The sequence below is a fragment of the Electrophorus electricus genome, unplaced genomic scaffold, assembly GCF_041902795.1.
Source record: "Electrophorus electricus isolate QZ-2024a unplaced genomic scaffold, ASM4190279v1 Scaffold56, whole genome shotgun sequence".
NCBI classification, from domain to species: Eukaryota; Metazoa; Chordata; class Actinopteri; order Gymnotiformes; family Gymnotidae; genus Electrophorus; species Electrophorus electricus.
Genome location: NW_027658774.1, coordinates 61,903 through 81,350, shown reverse-complemented (window position 1 = coordinate 81,350; position 19,448 = coordinate 61,903). Strand labels below are relative to the sequence as shown.

The following is a 19,448-nucleotide window of genomic DNA, read 5'->3' as shown; positions in this document are numbered from 1 at the left end:
GACTTCTCCTACCACTGCAATGCTGATGACACCTATTTCTATCTTGCCCATGCTCCAACATACAGGTTTACAGATGTATCTCAGCATACTTGACTGGCATTGCATCATGGATGACAGCCCACCGCTTGAAGCTCAACCCCAGTAAAACCTAGCTTCTGTTCCCAGGAACTGCCAGCTCTTACGCTGACCTCACAGTTTCAGGAACTCTGGAACGAACTTCCACTGGCTGTCCGGACAGAAGAGTCCCATGTAGTCTTCAAACACAGACTGAAGACCCATCCATTTCTGGAATATTTAAATGACCACTGATCTTGTTCCTATGTTGACTAACTGAAACTCTAGTACTTTTGTTTATTGCACAGATTGTTGTCTGTTATAGAGCTAATATATGTTTTGCACTTCAGCATTGATCTGTATTTCAACAGCATTCTAGTTTAATGGTATATTGAACTCTAACCTACTGTACTGGCTAGGATTGAACAAACACTTGTGTTTGACTACCATTTTCTAACTCATCCTCCCATACAGGCAGATCTGCACTACAGCACTGCACACAGGGAAGTCTTAGAGCTGCAATACGGCACTACACACAGGGAATTCTTAGAGCTGCAATATGTCACTGCACACAGGGAATTCTTAGAGCTGCAATTTGGCACTGCACACAGGGAAGTAGGAGATGCTGAGCTTGAGTGCACTACCATGACTACCTAGATACGCATCAATGACCACCTTAGCAATAACATTTAAGTAAATACACACACACACACGTGGGGGCAGTGAGGAGTGACGAATCTGAAGCAGCTCTGGAGTGTCATGCCCTGGATTCTCTGCTCTACTGTTTCTCTCTGTCATGCTTTTTCTCCTCCTCCCCTTCTCTCTGTTTTTCAGCACCTACTCTGTTTTTCTGACCCTACTGAGAGTCAGCCTATTGGGTAACTCACTGTCCCCAGGCAACATGCACACACTGTCCACATGGTGCCTACTGCAGAATTAATCAGCAGTATTGTACTGTATCATATAATTATAGAAAAAAGGAGAGTGAGTAGAGAGGGTGCTTGTTGATTCTAACATCCCATGCCTTGCATTAAGTTCCTGTGAACGTGTGAGTATTTGAATGATAGAGTAAACAGAGAAATATTTGACTTTGGTACTTCAGTTAAACCCACTTTCACTTCACAGCTATACTCCAAACAGCTGTTTGAACCCTAACCCTACTTTATCACTATGTAATCCCAATGTCAGACTAGATGCAGTTAGATCACCCCTGACCAACATCCCCATCATTTGATCTTTTATGACAGGTACTAATTAAAAACATTCCTGCTTTCACATCCCACAATAAGTTTATCTTCTGCCGATATCTTGTGTTGAGCCACACCCTGAATAAATCTCTCCTCCAGCCTGGTATCACTCTGTGCTCTTACCAACTATAACTTCATAATGAGTCCTGCCTGCCCATTCTTGGACAAAGATAAGTTTTAAAGATATTTCAGGGTACGGGCAGTACAGGTTAACTGGATCTGGCCAAATTATATGAACCTATAGCACTAAAGTGCAGGATACCTACAACTACTCTGCAGTTTGTTCATTGTTTATTACTGTAATAATTACAGTAATACTGACCAATGCCTTTGGCTTAGACAAAACCTTTTGGATGAAAATCTCTTTGTTAGTTTGTCTTAATTCAAAAAGAACCTTGAATGTGTTTTATAAGGGTAACTACAGAGTCAGGCTTAAATATAGAGTTATGGTTGGTTAACTACGGGGTTAGGGTTACGTACAGGGTTAGAGTTAACTGTGTACAGAGCAGGAGCCCAAAGCAGGGAGGTGAAAGGGAGAAAAGGCTTGAGAGCATAAGGAGCAAAATGGGGTAAGAGAGTGTAGGGTGGGGCAAAGAATAGTGAGCAGGAGGTAAAGAGGCATAGGGTAGGGCAGAGAGGTATGAGCAGAGGGTAAAGAGGTGTAGGGTGGGGCAGAGAGGTATGAGCAGAGGGTAAAGAGGTGTAGGGTGGGGCAGAGAGGCGTGGGCAGAGGATAAAGAGGTGTAGGGTGGGGCAGAGAGGCGTGGGCAGAGGGTAAAGAGGTGTAGGGGGGGCAGAGAGGCGTGGGCAGAGGGTAAAGAGGCGTAGGGTGGGGCAGAGAGTCGTGGGCAGAGGGTAAAGAGGCTTAGGGTAGGGCAGAGAGGCGTGGGCAGAGGGTAAAGAGGTGTAGGGTGGGGCAGAGAGGCGTGGGCAGAGGGTAAAGAGGTGTAGGGTGGGGCAGAGAGGCGTGGGCAGAGGGTAAAGAGGTGTAGGGTGGGGCAGAGAGGCGTGGGCAGAGGGTAAAGAGGTGTAGGGTGGGGCAGAGAGGCGTGGGCAGAGGGTAAAGAGGTGTAGGGTGGGGCAGAGAGTCGTGGGCAGAGGGTAAAGAGGCGTAGGGTAGGGCAGAGAGGTATGAGCAGAGGGTAAAGAGGTGTAGCATGGGGCAGAGAGGCGTGGGCAGAGGGTAAAGAGGCGTAGGGTGGGGCAGAGAGGCGTGGGCAGAGGGTAAAGAGGTGTAGGGTGGGGCAGAGAGGCGTGGGCAGAGGGTAAAGAGGCGTAGGGTAGGGCAGAGAGGCATGAGCAGAGGGTAAAGAGGTGTAGCGTGGGGCAGAGAGGCGTGGGCAGAGGGTAAAGCGGTGTAGCGTGGGGCAGAGAGGCGTGGGCAGAGGGTAAAGAGGTGTAGGGTGGGGCAGAGAGGCGTGGGCAGAGGGTAAAGAGGCGTAGGGTAGGGCAGAGAGGTATGAGCAGAGGGTAAAGAGGTGTAGCGTGGGGCAGAGAGGCGTGGGCAGAGGGTAAAGAGGCGTAGGGTGGGGCAGAGAGGCGTGGGCAGAGGGTAAAGAGGCGTAGGGTGGGGCAGAGAGGCGTGGGCAGAGGGTAAAGAGGTGTAGGGTGGGGCAGAGAGGCGTGGGCAGAGGGTAAAGAGGTGTAGGGTGGGGCAGAGAGGCATGGGCAGAGGGTAAAGAGGTGTAGGGTGGGGCAGAGAGGCATGGGCAGAGGGTAAAGAGGTGTAGGGTGGGGCAGAGAGGCGTGGGCAGAGGGTAAAGAGGTGTAGGGTGGGGCAGAGGGCGCACAACTGCCATAGGTGGCGATTACTGGCCTGCCGTTTGACCCCCCACTCATAGCGATTATTTTGGTCTTGTTAATTGTGAGCTATTACTCTCCACCACTAGAAATTAGACATCTTATTAAACACAGAATTGAAAATGAGCCCCTTTAAATTTGAGCGTGTTCCCTTATTAATGAAGCTCATTTATATGGAAATTGAGCGTAATCCACACCATTCAAAGCCAGATTTATTCTCACTGGTTGTAGCTGAAGAAATCAGAGCAAGAAGACTGAAAAAGGATGACTTTTTTCTCTAGACAGTGAGCATAAATTTGAGTCTCATTTTTGTGACACGTGAAGTTAACATCACACTCTTTACTGAGTCCATTGACACATTGGCATGAAGCCCACTGGTCGCATGGGTGCGGCGACCGTCAGAAATATGGTTGTGTTGACAATTACACACTGTAGTAAAGTATAACTAATAACTACAACACCTGTTCTTAGACCCAGTGACCAGGGTGTCTGCAAGAAAGCAAACAGGGAGAAGGTGGTCACACCTCCCACCCAGGACATTCACCACTCTCTCTCTGCTGATATCTCAGTCAGTCTGTGCACACAGGCCTGGAGATCTAATGATTCATTAATGCAGCAGCTGGACACGGTAAAGCCGTTTAAAATGCTCAATGTCGCCATCTAGTGGATCACTGTGGCCTTCTCAAAACTGCAATGCCCTCGAACAGTAAGATACCAGCAAACTGGATACAACAGCTGTGATGAAGTAGTGAAGTAGAACATTAACTGTTTGTTCTTTAATCTCTCTGTCCAGTGGAAAGTACAGCCACACTACAGTTAAGCAAAAGGTTTAATCGAAAAATAAACCAACCAAATCACAAAGATTTGCATAAATACATAGATTAATAACTTTTTTTTATATAAAAGCAATACATTTCAACATGTAGACAAGCATCTGAAAAAGAACAGTGCATATGCAAAAGCAGAGTGAAATAATTTAAGGTTTGTCAACTTGTAACATCTTGAGAAAGCTTTGGTGCATCTATTTTATCCATGTGTTTCAACATTGCTCAAACCTTTCAGACATCTGATCCTGGGGTTAGTTATTTTCACTTTCACGCTCTAATCAATATAATCCTAGAGAACAGCAACTGAACCCAGATCAGTGCTCTTTGTTCTGAGATGTTCCACATACACGCACATTTCTTACGGGTAAACTGAAGTATTCTGCAAGTTTGACAACTACAGGCAAAGAGTCTCATATACAACAATTAAACCATGACATATCCAGGGCCAGGGTTAAGGGTCAGGGTCAAGGTTAACCCTGTTAAGTCACACCAAAATCACATTTTAGCACCTGTTGCATAATAATGATGAACAAACAAATCGAGGAATAAAAACATAAGGAGCAGAGAGGGTGAGGGGTAAAACAGACAGGAATAAAATAATACACCGATTTTGACTTTTTTGACTAATGACCACAAAACAGACGACAACATAAATGCACATTAAGTTAAATCAACAAAAGCTTTATTACCTGCCAGTAGATACTGAAGGATTTCTCCATTACTTCTGTTCCATAACACACCCTAAAGTCCTCCTGACAATCTAACCATGCCCCTCCCTCTCATACCCAACTGATTAGGGATGCCAACTCGCTCAGGACACGCCCCTCCAGGACAGAAAGCTCTCTAGCAGAGTAGAAAAATAAAACTCATAAAATGAAGCATAAAAAAATAGCGTGCCAAATAACGTTAATCTTTCTACAGTTGTTTCAACTCTATAAAAATAGTTTAAAAATCTAACAAGAAATCAGTGTCCCAGTATATTCACATAAACACTGGTGTTCGCCATCAGACTGCGAGAGGTGGAGAGTAAAATCATAAATAAAACGGAGAGAACGTTCTGACTGCTGTTGCCATGTTGAGACTGAAGAGGAACACAACTCTAACACACGCTTACTAGCCAGTCTGTCCGGACACTGGTTTCATGAAGACGTCACATCCATGGATGGCCCTTCTCTGTCCTGATCTGGAAGAGGAGAGTGACCATCCTGCTCTAAAAGGTAAGGAGCACTTCACTTGAAAATACCAAAATGTCTGTAATATGCTTTCAGGATATTGTAGTATCATGCAAATAAGCAAACAACCAGCCAACCACATTTTGTTGTACTGAGAGCCCAATTTACAATTATAATAAAACAAATGTGTCCCATCACCAAGAATCAGACAAAGCTAATTCACACAGATTCAAGTGTGTAGCCCCTCAGACACATCTCACCGGGGCCGCTGATTTAACCAGCAAAAAACAGGTTCATTTTTGGGTTTGAAAAAAATGTCACAATATGTTTGGAGATTTCCACCCCCCCCAGAAACCTTTATTTCATCCACCAGTGACAGATACAGATGTGAAGCTACTATTACTCAACACAAGGGAAAGAGTCAACATCTCACACACACACACACAGCTCATTTTAACATGGTCTGCGTTAAAAAAAATTTTTTAATCTAACCCAACCTCAAACCTGCCATTAATAGTATTAACATTTTTTTAAAGGAAAAATGGCAAAAAACAAAACAAAATCTGGACAAGGAAACAGAACTCTGAACATTCAATAGCCACTGTCTGATCTCCATGTGTAGTACACCAAACACGCTATTTAAAATGGAAGAAGGAAAAAAAGCACTTTCGGGGTTGGGGACCCACATGTGTAAAGCGCCCACATCAACGCAGCGTCAAAACGCTTTAGATGAACTTAGCTTTCTGAATAAGATTTTAGCATTTGATGTGTGAACAATGTGAGGTGATCGGGGAGAGATGGCAGGAGTGCCGCTTCACACCATTTGGCATTAATTCCTGTACAGTATCAGGCCGAAGTGCATGTGTTTACACGCAGAGGAAAAACTGCACAGAACGAAGGGGAAACTACACACACAGACGCTCACCTCTCACACACACAATGATTTGGTACAAAACTGGCATCCACGGCCTTTACAGAGTTTCCTTTAACCACATAACCTAGAGTTAAAGCCTAACCGTAGAGATAAGGATAACCCTGACCCTAGCATGTGCAGTCTCCGGCACCAGCACTACACGCTGAAGAGAAAAGGCATTAGTAAAGATTACACACTATGACATTCACACTGAACAAAGCAAAAACCTTTCAAATGAAGAGACAGTGTGTGATCAAGAACTCAGCCAGCCATAGCGTACGCTGATGCTACCATAAGGACACTTGGATTAAAGATTGTATCATCTGAATCAACCCCACACACTTCCAAAGCAGGTCAGGCCATGCTGAGGGCCCATCTTGGCAGAACGGGGGCATTTAATCTAAAAGGCAAAAGTACTGTAGCTCAAACTCCCACTCTGAAAGCCCGGAGGTAGAGCAGGCTAGACTAACCCTGACCCCCAACACACACCAATTCCTTATGCAGCTTTTAGTGATTCAAAGCTTCAGAACTCCCCCTTACACCTTAAGATCCACAGTTTCCAGAATCCCCCCCCCAAAAAAAAGCCAAAACAAAATAACTTCATGAACAAAAAGCTTTTCTACCACTGTCCCAGACTGGTAATACCTATACAAAACAAAATGGCTCAGCAAAAAAACAAACAAAAAAAAGAAAACATATTTCTCAGGCTTATAACGTACCAAATAACCAGGTTACAGTACAGGTGATGGCTGATATTGGCCACAGGAAGCCCCTCTTCCTGGTCATTCACAGCACAAAGACCTCTGCAGAATGGGGGCTCTCATTCTGTACGAGTCTGGTATGCCTTAACACTACCATGATTTTTGGAGACCACAGTCCAAGTAAGACAACATGGACAATAACTCTTAACGCTATACTTGTCTAACCCTTCCTATTCACATAGATATGTGCATGTTCTCCAAGACAGCAGGGGAGCTCATATCTGCAACATCTGTTAAAACCACTGTTGTGAAGAACAAGCCCAAGTGTAGCAGAGTGCTTCTGTAATCATGGACATCATCACTTATGAGATGATTTTTGCCCTTCTTTACAAAAATAAAACATTCTATGTTACACAGCTGAGGTCATTAAAAAGGAAGATAAGCCCTGACAGAATGAGGAAAGTTCCATCCCTCCTGTAACGCTTCAGTTTACGAGCTCCTCTCTCTCCCATTCTCCAACTGAACTTTACGCTTCAAACAGCTGCGTGGTGAGGGGGGCCAAGTTAAATAAAAAAATAACAAAAAGGGCACTTTAAAAAGCCTCTATCCACACAGCGTGTTTCATCAGAGACACAGTGAATGATGCTGAGAGAGAGAGAGAGAGAGAGAGAGAGAGAGAGAGAGAGAGAGAGAGAGAGAGAGAGAGAGAGAGAGAGAGAGAGAGAGAAGAGAGAGAGAGAGAGAGAGAGAGAGCACGTGAGAGACTCCACTGATGATTACTGGTGGTAACTACATTTCACCCCTGGGCAAAACAATACAATGAAAAGATGCTCACTCAGTCCGATGTGTTTCAGTTAAGGTGTCTGTGTAATTCAGTGATTCTGTCATGAGACAATAAGTGAGCCTTTTTTCTTTTCTACAGCTGGAGTTAAGAGAGAGAAAGAGAGAGTCAGACTTCCAGAACACCCTCCCTCTACGATGCTTTAGGTTTTCGGGCCCGTGGTGATGTTTTGTCTTCTGGTTTCATTACTCCATTGGCAGAACCACCTAAAGTATAAGAAACAGGAAACAAACAAACCAAAACTAAACAAAGATTTTGTTCTAATTAACTGAAAATATTATCTATAACCAAAAATCACAGGCAGGTAATTCAGTCTCCCAGACGTCTGGCCTCACCCCGAGAGGAGTCCTTCTTGCTTGCTCTGCTCTTTGGACTGACGGCCTTCTTCTTACTGGCCTGGAGCTGCGTCTGTTCACGCCACTTCTTCAGCTGGAAGTTGATGAACTTCCACATCATCCAGGCCTGAGTCAGACAAATGGCTGACAGACAAGTCATCCTGAGCACGTTGGAATCACGTACACACACACACACACACACAGGTGCACACAGAAAAACAATGTTAGTTCATTTCTGCCCTAATGTGTTCATTCCCAAACTGCTGTTCTCTCTGTTTGTGCGTGGTAATAAACTACTTTCTCCAGTAATCTGTGTTGCTGGTGTTTACTATGAAGTGCCTGAAATAACAGGCCCAGTAAGACACACAGAAAAGTCCTTTTATAAACCTTCTATAAAGCAGTATGGAGATAAAAACCCACAAAAATCCTTCTTCTAAATGCAGTTCTCAAAAACAAACAAAAACAAACAAACAAAAAAAAAGAAAGTGACTGAAGTTATTAAGTTAAACCCTACTGTAGCCTGAGAACAGGGCACAGCCATTCAGCAATACCACTAAACCCTACTGTAGCCTGAGAACAGGGCACAGCCATTCAGCAATACCACTAAACCCTACTGTAGCCTGAGAACAGGGCACAGCCATTCAGCAATACCACTAAACCCTACTGTAGCCTGAGAACAGGGCACAGCCATTCAGCAATACCACTAAACCTTACTGTAGCCTGAGAACAGGGCACAGCCATTCAGCAATACCACTAAACCTTACTGTAGCCTGAGAAAAGGGCATAGCCATTCTGCAATACCACTAAACCTTACTGTAGCCTGAGAACAGGGCACAGCCATTCAGCAATACCACTAAACCTTACTGTAGCCTGAGAACAGGGCACAGCCATTCAGCAATACCACTAAAACCCTACTGTAGCCTGAGAACAGGGCACAGCCATTCAGCAATACCACTAAAACCCTACTGTAGCCTGAGAACAGGGCACAGCCATTCTGCAATACCACTAAACCCTACTGTAGCCTGAGAACAGGGCATAGCCATTCAGCAATACCACTAAACCCTACTGTAGCCTGAGAACAGGGCACAGCCATTCAGCAATACCACTAAACCTTACTGTAGCCTGAGAACAGGGCACAGCCATTCAGCAATACCACTAAAACCAGATACTTCAACTTGACCAGTGAAAAAGCATTTATCTTCTCAGTAGAGGACAGCAGGCATACATTACCTAACAGTGAGCACGTTGAAGTTTCCCTCGGCCAAAGAAAATCCCTGCTTGTCCGTACGGGAGAGCCCAAACCCAAACGTCAACACAGAGAGCGTTAGGGTCAGGAGGCGGGTGAAGACAAAAAGGAGAGCCCACAGTGTGAACCTGAGGGGAGCGGTAACAAAAAACAGGAAACAGGCTTTTATCATAGCAGAGCGGTAACAAAGAAAACACACAAGAGCATGAATTTCTTGAGACAGCTTAAGAAGCTATGCATTGTACAAGTGACCAGCAACTTCCAACCTAACGCTAAATCTGAACCTTAAACTCTAACTCTAACCCTAAACCCTACCCTAAACCTAGCCATCACAAACAGCTCCTCATATAGATCTATAAAGCCATCAGCAAATGTTTCATACAGTTCTACAAAGCTATTTTTGAAAATGTAATGACTTCTTCCGTTGTATGTCTTGTTTGGATTTGGATTGTTTGGCTACACTACTACACAGGGAAGAAACTACTGCATTTATTTATTTCACTCTGCATCAAAGTTACCAAACTGAAAAGAAGTTTATACATATAGAAAAATATCCTACCCTTATTAATGAGAACATTTAAAATAGAGAAATTTAATAAAGTTAATAATCAGAAACAACCACAACTGTGCCAAGTCTGATATCTGTGGCCAAGCGCGGTCAAGTCATCAACTGCATGCTTCCATCACATGATGAGCTTTACCAGAACATCACACAGCCATCACTAGTGAACTGCCTGCACTACTGAAGCGCTGTCACTACTGAAGTGTCTTGGGGGTGCGTTACCCTTTCTGTTTGTTTTCATTGCTGAAGTAGAAGAGACGCGATGCGTGGAACAGCAGCTCCACCAGGTAGTGAGGGACGAGCAGCAGTAGGCCCAGACGGTGGAGACTGAGGAACGCACAAACGCGCACGCACACGCGCACACACACACAGACCCAGTCAGAAAGCACAACACACTTCTCAATCAAACCACACTTAAATGTATCTACTGTTTCCACTGAACACTCACTACGTTAAAGCAAACTAGACGGTGGACCACTTACTTGAGAACATAGGCACCAGTGATGTGGAAAATGTAAAGGCAAATGTAGTAGAGCTGGCGAGGAATATCTTCCTAGAAATAAATTAATAGCAAATGAAACAATCATCAATATCAGTTTGTTTCCTATATTTATAAATAAATAAATATTTCATCATAGACGCCTTTGTTTACATTATTTATGCCTGTGCATATTAAAATATCAACTCTGACCCTAACATAAAAGGTGATCTTGCTTACCTTTCGGACTTTCTGAAAATATAACTCTGGAAGGGCATGGAGCCAGTAGGCCATTTGACAGACATAGAAGAACTTCACCTGAAATCTGAGACACAGGGTAAAACAATACCTCTCATTTATCGTAAGCAAAATGAAAATGACGAATAAAATAACTACAGTATTAAAGCTATGACAGCTAATATTTCCATGTGTTACATTAAATGCCATTTAGTGGTAAATAAGTGTTGACATGACCTTAACTTGCTTTGTTACTCACAAAAACACCTAGTGGCCAGAAATGGGGCAGTCATCCCCATTCAGTGTTAGGGTTTAGGTAACCCCAACTCTAAGCCTTCCCCATTCAGTGTTAGGGTTTAGGTAACCCCAACTCTAAGCCTTCCCCATTCAGTGTTAGGGTTTAGGTAACCCCAACTCTAAGCCTTCCCCATTCAGTGTTAGGGTTTAGGTAACCCCAACTCTAAGCCATCCCCATTCAGTGTTAGGGTTTAGGTAACCCCAACTCTAAGCCTTCCCCATTCAGTGTTAGGGTTTAGGTAACCCCAACTCTAAGCCTTCCCCATTCAGTGTTAGGGTTTAGGTAACCCCAACTCTAAGCCATCCCCATTCAGTGTTAGGGTTTAGGTAACCCCAACTCTAAGCCTCCCCCATTCAGTGTTAGGGTTTAGGTAACCCCAACTCTAAGCCTTCCCCATTCAGTGTTAGGGTTTAGGTAACCCCAACTCTAAGCCTTCCCCATTCAGTGTTAGGGTTTAGGTAACCCCAACTCTAAGCCTTCCCCATTCAGTGATTCCTACAGGTTTTAACTGCACTGGTCACTAGGTCATATTATTTACTCTTAAAAATCATCTACTTTGTTCATTTTTCAGAAAAATGACTGTTATTGATATAGGCACAAAGACTGGACATTTTAAAAGACAGGATATATTCAGTATGATGTCTTGAGGCAGGGAAAGGGATGGCCAGACATCTGCCCAGCGGCTCCCCGTCTCAGCCTGTATTGCCGTATAAATGGCTGCCACTACAGTGCTATAGAGGTCAAACAGCAAATCACAGAATTACACTGCATGTTTGCGTTGGTGAGGGCGCACAGGACAACCGCAGCCATTCCTACATGATTAGAAACTAACTGTCAACACATCAAGCTTTTCAAAGACAGTGAGCAAAAATAAAACCAAACACTAGGTGGCAGCACTTACGCCATGTGGTTATGAGGGTAGCCTTCCCACAGGAACATGGGATTTGTCACAAAATCCTCCTAAACAAAACAAACAAACTCTCACTCACACACTCAGTCCATCCCACATACAGAAGGCATGGATATTTGCCCAGAGACCGTAGACAGTAGCGGTTCCTCACCGCAGTAAGAATGCTGCAGCCCCAGGTGAAGGAGAGCAGGTAGAACACAGCCAGTTGGCCCGACTCGTTAAACTTACTGTGCTTCGTCTTGGACAAGTGCAGGCGGCGATTGATTTTCTGAAAGAAGTGGGACCAAAGTTACTGCCACAGATTTCACACAGAAATGTTCTATGGTAATATAAATAAACAACAACAATGGACAACGGAATAACAACATCATCATCATCATCATCATCAACAATAATAACAACAACAAGGTAAAGTTCTTATGAGCTGAAGGACAGGACATGTGGAGGTGTGTGAGTGGAACGGTGTGATCACACGTGTTTCCTGTGGTTCGACTTATGCCTGGAATGCAGCGATATATTCCAAGCTTCAATAAACTCAGCCTACATCAGTTGAGACTCAGCTTTTGGAAAAAACTGTGTTTGTGTTTGGAGGGGGTGTAAACAGAACACCTCACATGAAATCACCTGCAGTTTAGACAAAGATTTGCCTAATTTGTTATAGAAACGAGATTCAGTCCCTACACACAGGGAGAAGCTGAAACAATGTGACCAGATACATACCTCAGGGATGGACACCCTGTAAAGGCGCAATAGAACAGGAGCTTCTAGTATGCACTAGGGTTAGTATGCACTAACCCTAACATGCACTATCAGACATTGCGAACATGAGTAGAGAAACCCTGAAGTACTGTAAACCTCAGCCCAGAAACAAACCTTCCACATGGTTTCTCCTCAAGAACATGAACTTTACTTACATCAAGGATGTACTCCTGGATCAAGGCATGAAGTATTATGGCAATGAGCATATAGAAGAAGACTGTTGCAATGTCCTTGGGACCATAGTGATAAAAGTTCACAGGTTCTGACTTGTCTTCTGAAGAATGAACGGAAATGCAAAAAAAGTGATTAATAATGTGAAATATTACATTTACACACACATCACCCAGCTTAAGGAGCTATAAGTACTAAAACATGTTACCGGTAAAGAACATACCTGATGTTTGTGTAACGTTATACTGGACAGTGATGAACATTATGGCAAACTTTGCTGTGACCTGTAATCAAGATAATCAAGATAAGTACCACCACTAACCAGAAGGTTCCAGTACAGTCACAGAACACAAGCTGAAATACAGGCAGCGTATATATTTTGAGATAACGTAGTCACACCTGTTTATATTAAAACACATACACAAGAGATAACTATTCAGCACAGTCGCTGCAAACTGATCATAATATTTTCCTCCAAAATAATGAAGCAGATCTGCTTCAATTTCACCTGTCTCATCACACTGGTGGGGTATTTCATCCTGTGGGTGTTGCATAGCTAATTACTAGCTGGGTGTTTTGTTAGGTAGCTCAGCTAGCCAAGTAAACACAAGCAGCGGTTAAGGCAGCATGGCTAACAAGTTTTTAACGCTACAAACGTGACAAATGTTATTGCTCACTAACTAGATACAGTTCCAACACTACAAAGTTTAATTAATTAAATAGTGCTACCTAGAGCTAGGCCAATTACCTCCGGCTAATGAAATGCTAACTGTTAATGTTGCTAGCGTTAGCATCTCTGTGATCCATCAGATTTCCGTGTCAAAATAAATTTACACATCCGTGTCCTGATACTGTCGTGCAGTTTAAAATGGTATCCGCTATTCCAGACATGTTTCCGTGTAATCATACCTCAAACATTAGACATGTTTCCGTGTAATCATACCTCAAACATTAGACATGTTTCCGTGTAATCATACCTCAAACATTAGACATGTTTCCGTGTAATCATACCTCAAACATTAGACATGTTTCCGTGTAATCATACCTCAAACATTAGACATGTTTCCGTGTAATCATACCTCAAACATTAGACATGTTTCCGTGTAATCATACCTCAAACATTAGACATGTTTCCGTGTAATCATACCTCAAACATTAGACATGTTTCCGTGTAATCATACCTCAAACATTAGACATGTTTCCGTGTAATCATACCTCAAACATTAGACGTTTCCGTGTAATCATACCTCAAACATTAGACGTTTCCGTGTAATCATACCTCAAACATTAGACATGTTTCCGTGTAATCATACCTCAAACATTAGACATGTTTCTATATAATCATACATCAGATATTACGTTTCCGTGCAAACATTAGTTACCTCAAACAGACATTTGTCCGTGTAAACTATAGTTTCCTCACACATTAGTCATGTTTCCATACCTCAAACATCAGATATTACATGTTTAGACATTAAACATTATTAATATTTCCGTGTAAACATTATTCATGTTTCCGTACCTCGAACATCAGATATTACATGTTTAGACATTAAACATTATTAATATTTCCGTGTAAACATTATTCATGTTTCCGTACCTCGAACATCAGCCCCAGCAGGATTATCATGGCCACACACGAAACCATATCCGCATGATTCTGGATCACAAACTCGTGGCTCAAAACCGGCGGACTTTTGTTCTTCTTTCGAAAACCCATTGCTGTTACAGTATTCTCGCAAAAATCGATGCACTTGTCAAAGGCCTGCACGAAAAAGAAAAATAAATCTCTAAGTTTACTCAGAGTAGAGGAGCACTTTCTTGTCGTGTAGCAGCTACTGCGAGCAAACGGAAGTGACCCTGACAAACACAGTGAAGACAGCTACAATCACTTTTTACAATAAAAGTCTTATTCCAACGAAGCTAGCTACAATCCGCCTTTCTACTATAAGAGTCTTCTAAAAAGAGCGATACAAAGAAAGTATTACCTGTTTACTTTTCTAAATCGATCATTTCGATCTGAGATAAGTTTACTATTTTGAATTTGTGTTAAAGTATTATACAATACAGAAACCGAAGCAACGTAGGTTAGCTATAATAGTTTCTTTTGGGCTCCGATTTGCTAGGTTTGCATACGCTAAAACATCTACCCTAAAAAAAAAAATCGAACCTACCCAGCTACCCAGCAGAACTGATGCAAGTAGTTTATATTACACACTTTATATGTAATTTATATGAAACTAATCGATATGCATTATTATTTACTGCTAACAGGTCTTTTTAGAGACAAAACCCACTACACGGAGAGTTTCCTGGTGTTTAATTCCTGCGCATGACACTTTAAACCGGAAGTTTACGGTAATATTGCGTTTATAAACTGCAAACGTGACGCTTCAGCCTTGTGCCTACGAATTATTTTGGTAAGTAGTGGTATTAATATTTTATTGTTATTTGGATTGCGTTTATACTTTGCATAATTCGTTCGAAATTTTGTGTAATCAATTTGTTCACTTTTCCCACCTTTATCATATAGCTTTAGGGCTTGTTACTCTGTTAGCTAGCTAGAATTTCTTATGCTGAGATGTTGACTGTCCATAAAAACATATTGGCGTACAGGCAGACGCTACTCTACGACCCCACATATATTATTTTGACAAACAGTCGACGAAACGGGCTCATCTAGGTGTACCCGAAACACCCAAGACTTTTCATGAAGAAATTTTGGATCGTGCTACAGTTTGTCATGTAAGAATCTAGTATACTGTTGCAATGCTCTGCTTTGTGAAACAGGCTTAATAAATGCTTGAATGTGCATGTTTCACCAGAAATGGCAGGAATAGATATGGACCCTGAGGTGGCACTAGGATTATTTGAAGAGGGTGCCATCTTGATCCTGCTTGGTGTGCCGGAAGGGACAGAGTTGGGTATAGACTACAAGATCTGGCAGGTGGGACCCCGTTTCCGTGGGGTCAAAATGATTCCCCCTGGGATTCACTTCCTCCACTGCAGCGCTGCTAACATTAAGAGCAGCGGTGGAGAGATTGGACCCAGAAAAGGCCTTTTCCTCTGCCTGAAGCCCCGGGAGATTGTTCTGGCCCACTGGGACGCAACAGAGGAGGACTTGGACTTCTCGGCCTCTCAAACCCCCGATGAGGTTTCTCGGGTGAAGGCTGGTCTTCCTGAGCTGGATCCCTACCTGGGGCCGTATCCTTATGACACTCTCAGGAAATGGGTGTCTCTGACGGACAAGCTCCAGCCTGAGGTGGTCTCCGCTCTGCAGCCTCTCAGCGGGAGGGTGTGTGCCTTCAGCGACGTAGTTCCTGAGCTCCAGCTGCCCTACACTAAGGATCGGCTAGAGCAGAATCTACCTCGCAACGATGTGCAGTGCCAGAGCATGAGGGAGGGACTGGAAAGGTTGCCACGGATGAAGCCGAGGGAAGGGACGGAGCTGCGTTTCTCCCACATTCCAAGGCAGATGTTCCCGGCTGGCGCCACACCAGCCCAGATCACCCAGTGCAGTCTGGACCTCAGCTACACCCTGAACTGTCTGCTGGAGAAGCACCATAAGGAACAGCCGCTCAACGTACTGGGTCAGGCTTCAGGCAGTCGCTTTATGTTTGTGTTAATCCCTGCATTCAGCTGATAATAATAGCCTGGTAGCCAGTAACGGTGTATAAGAATGCAGCAGGTTTATTAACACAGCCTAGTTTTATTTGGTCAATCTTTGATGTGCACACAAACAGAATATCTATCATTTATGCTAATGCAAGTATCTTGTTATGGCAAATTTCTGTCTCTGTCCTTTAGGGGAGCTGCAGTTTGCCTTTGTGTGTTTCCTCATTGGGAACGTGTACGAAGCGTTTGAACACTGGAAGGAGCTTCTGGCTGTGCTTTGCCGTAGCGAGGAGGCCATGCAGGAGAGGAAGGATCTCTACCTGGGACTCATCAGTGTGCTGTACCACCAGCTCGGAGAGATCCCGCCAGACTTCTTTGTGGATATTGTGTCTCAGAACAACTTCCTTACGTCCACGTTGCAGGTAGAGCCTCTGGGTTTGGGTAGAAGATCCAGTGTGCAGATACCACAAAAAAGAAACATAACCTAATGTTCCTGAAATGTGTGAACTGTTCATAATTATGGTGTAACTAGTTTGGGCTAACTTAATATGGAGCAGCTACTCATGTCAAAGTTTTTTCTCCTCTTTGATATGAATTTTATGATATTTGTAGTTTAATAATGGCTTGACTCTTTGGTGTGTTTTTTGCAGCGTAATGAAGTGTGTCTTTGTGAAGATGTGTTCAGTCACATTTATGATCTCATCTTTTCACTTTTCACTTCACTGCTGTCCTTTTCAGGACTTCTTTCAGTTTGCTTGTGGGCCTGGTGTGGACTCGACTCTTCGCAAAAAAGCCGAGAAGTTCAAAGTGCACCTGACCAAGAAATTCCGCTGGGATTTCGACGTGGATCTGGAGGAGTGTGCACCGGTGGTGGTGGAGCTTCCGGAAGGAGTTGTGCTGGACTGATGGCACACTCTGCTGCTGCTGCTGCTACGATCTCTACAGAACCAGAACCAACTGGACTGCAGGTCCAGCAGGAGACCGTCTGGACCATCCTAATGCAGCACAAACCTTTCGTTCCTGCTGAGACTCATCCTAGTTTGACAGTGAAGGACTTGGTGTAATAAGGTCTGGTGAGCCTCCTGCCTCTCTGCATGTGGGTTTCTACATATAACGCTGTCTGTCTGTTTTCATGGTGGAAAACAGACTGCATCATTTGTCTTTATTTTGTAAGTCCTTGTTTTTGTTTTGGTCTTGTGTGGGTTTTTTTTTTTTTTTTTTTTTTTTTTTTTTACGTGACTCCTTGTTTGCCCATTTGAAGCACCAGACATCTGTGTGTGTATATACAGCTGGAATTGTGGAAAGTATCTCAAAGAAAAGGTGTGATCTGTCTTCAGCTTGGTTAGAGCTTGGGGACCTCTAATACTCAAGCAAAACTGCCTCAATTACACACAAAGAACATGGATGGTGAATATATGTACTTAAGTGACTGTCATCCCTTTCAAATAATTTCTTTTTAAAATAAAATTGTCATTTTTGTGTGTTGCCTGCTGCCTCAATCTTGATGTCGATAGTATAGGATTGTCCACTAGAGGGCAGATTAGCTCCGATGACAGAACTAAAAAAGGAAGAGAGCGAACTGTTCACTTTTGATCATAACTGCAGCAGAATGGCTTAATTAATACAATATTGACATGCCATTATAAGGGCAAATACAGTTTTGTAATTCTTGGTCTATGCTTCATTTCATATAATTTCTGTGATAAATGTATGCAGTAGAGAATTATGATTTAGGACAGTAAGCCCTCTAGTGCTATTGTGTATAAAATGCAGCCATCTATTTCACACATGGTACTGATCAATAGCTATTACACCACTGTAACTATGTGTAGATTGTATTTATGAGGGATGTTTACAAGAAGCATGGAAACTCCTGTGTCTGGGTGAGTTCTTCTCCCCCTGATCAGCGCCAAATGGTCTCAGCACAGTGACTCTCATATCCATGAGCCTCTATCATTACCTCTATCATTACTGCTATCATTACCTCAGTCTTCACCTTTACCTCAAGCTTTACCTCTGTCATTACCTCTATCTTTACATGTCATTACCGCTATCATTACCTTTATCATTACCTCAGTCTTCACCTTTACCTCTATAATTGGGAATAATTAGGGAGCAGATCTACAGCTCTGTTGTGCCTCTGTTCAGGTACTTTATTTCACTCACTTCTGACACCTCACCCTGTTCAGGCCTGTGAATGTGCCTTGGTGGAAAAGCTGAATAGTGTCACTCTGGAATAGTGTGACATGGGAGTAAGAAGCTAGGATTTAAGATGCCAGGGTTTTAAGATGCTAGTAGCCCTGACTGGACACACCTGCTTACTGTTCAGATGGCACCGGAACAGCAGAAGCAGGAGCTCGGCGAGATTGGCTCTTTAGTGCAGAGTCTCGGGCAATGCATAAATAATCGTACCACGAGCCCTGAGAGTTGAGCGGCCTCTCCTGCTACTCCACCTGTCCCTGAAGGGATAAGGTGTTTAATCACCACCCCAGAGGCTTACAGGGGAGACCCAGAAAGCTGCAAGGGGTTCATGGTACAATGTGAACTTATTTTTGGGTATCAACCTGGTGTGCTTGGCCAAGGTTTCGTTAGTGATCTCCAGACTCACCGGGAAGGCCCATGCCTGGGGAACCGCTCTAGTGGCCAGTTCCTCCATGCTGGTGAACAACTATCGTGGTTTCATGCAAGAACTAAAAGCCATGTTCTATCATCCCCATCAGAGGAGACTCTGCAGGCAAGCCTTGCTGCACCTAAGGTATGGACCAAGTTCCACACTAGAATACGCCATGGAGTTCCGGACGCTCGCAGCAGGATCACACTGGAGCAACCCGGCTAGCGGATGTGTTCCTAGGCAGCCTGAAGGCAGAGCTGCAGGCAGAATTAGCAGGAGGCAGCTATGCTGAACGAAGTCGTTCGTCTTGCCATCACTTACAACCGCCTCCTGCAGGAGCAACGCTGTCATCTCCACTAAGGTTTTCCGTATTGGGACGGAACCCAGTCGACGGGAAATGATGAGGCTCCCGAGGAACCTATGCAATTGGGCATGGCCGGGGAGCGGAGGAAGTACGGCGAGGTGAGTTGCTCCCCAGCCCTCTTGATGTTTAAAATACCGGTCAAGGTATCGCAGAAGGGCCGTCTTGTTTCTGCCGCAACACTTGTCGACTCCAGAGCAGCGTGGAATGTGATGGACTGGTACTTCGCAAGAAAGTTGGGGATAAAAGCGATTTTCCAGCCTTCTCCTTTAAGAGTGCAAGCGCTTGACGGAGGACCTGTGGGTTCAGG

The 19,448-nt window shown here is 43.8% G+C and overlaps 2 protein-coding genes across 5 annotated transcripts; one reads left to right on the top strand and one right to left on the bottom strand.

Annotated features, from left to right (window-relative positions):
* Positions 1 to 3,912: 3,912 nt before the first annotated feature.
* On the bottom strand, positions 3,913 to 14,859 carry LOC145656191 (translocating chain-associated membrane protein 1-like 1). 3 transcript variants are annotated; one of them, XM_081709559.1, is made up of 12 exons: positions 14,726 to 14,859; positions 14,152 to 14,316; positions 12,775 to 12,835; positions 12,536 to 12,654; positions 11,773 to 11,889; positions 11,613 to 11,671; positions 10,417 to 10,501; positions 10,181 to 10,251; positions 9,921 to 10,025; positions 9,121 to 9,264; positions 7,891 to 8,051; positions 3,913 to 7,761 (listed from the first exon to the last, which is right to left on the bottom strand). In XM_081709559.1, the coding sequence occupies exons 2-12, from the start codon at positions 14,269 to 14,271 to the stop codon at positions 7,688 to 7,690; spliced, it is 1,116 nt and encodes a 371-aa protein (XP_081565685.1). In that variant the 5' UTR covers positions 14,272 to 14,316; positions 14,726 to 14,859; the 3' UTR covers positions 3,913 to 7,687. The 3 variants fall into 3 exon arrangements, with proteins under 3 accessions (XP_081565685.1, XP_081565686.1, XP_081565687.1); XM_081709560.1 differs by lacking the exon at positions 14,726 to 14,859 and adding an exon at positions 14,540 to 14,660; XM_081709561.1 differs by lacking the exons at positions 14,152 to 14,316; positions 14,726 to 14,859 and adding an exon at positions 14,074 to 14,080.
* Positions 14,854 to 17,647, top strand: LOC145656190 (protein AAR2 homolog). 2 transcript variants are annotated; one of them, XM_081709558.1, is made up of 5 exons: positions 14,859 to 14,971; positions 15,168 to 15,296; positions 15,377 to 16,141; positions 16,359 to 16,588; positions 16,905 to 17,647. In XM_081709558.1, the coding sequence occupies exons 3-5, from the start codon at positions 15,379 to 15,381 to the stop codon at positions 17,070 to 17,072; spliced, it is 1,161 nt and encodes a 386-aa protein (XP_081565684.1). In that variant the 5' UTR covers positions 14,859 to 14,971; positions 15,168 to 15,296; positions 15,377 to 15,378; the 3' UTR covers positions 17,073 to 17,647. The 2 variants fall into 2 exon arrangements, with proteins under 2 accessions (XP_081565683.1, XP_081565684.1); XM_081709557.1 differs by lacking the exon at positions 15,168 to 15,296 and having other exon boundaries at positions 14,854 to 14,971.
* Positions 17,648 to 19,448: the final 1,801 nt, after the last annotated feature.

What these genes read in the sequence shown, in the direction of transcription:
- LOC145656191 (XM_081709559.1), bottom strand. Translation starts at nt 14,271, where the DNA reads ATGGGTTTTCGAAAGAAGAACAAAAGTCCGCCGGTTTTGAGCCACGAG. An exon ending in TGCTGGGGCTGATGTTCGAG is followed by an intron (nt 12,836 to 14,151) that starts GTACGGAAACAT and finishes TCTTGATTACAG; the next exon opens with GTCACAGCAAAGTTTGCCAT. An exon ending in ATTTTCAGAAAGTCCGAAAG is followed by an intron (nt 10,252 to 10,416) that starts GTAAGCAAGATC and finishes ATTTATTTCTAG; the next exon opens with GAAGATATTCCTCGCCAGCT.
- LOC145656190 (XM_081709557.1), top strand. Translation starts at nt 15,379, where the DNA reads ATGGCAGGAATAGATATGGACCCTGAGGTGGCACTAGGATTATTTGAA. An exon ending in ACAGCCGCTCAACGTACTGG is followed by an intron (nt 16,142 to 16,358) that starts GTCAGGCTTCAG and finishes TCTGTCCTTTAG; the next exon opens with GGGAGCTGCAGTTTGCCTTT. An exon ending in TCCTTACGTCCACGTTGCAG is followed by an intron (nt 16,589 to 16,904) that starts GTAGAGCCTCTG and finishes TGTCCTTTTCAG; the next exon opens with GACTTCTTTCAGTTTGCTTG.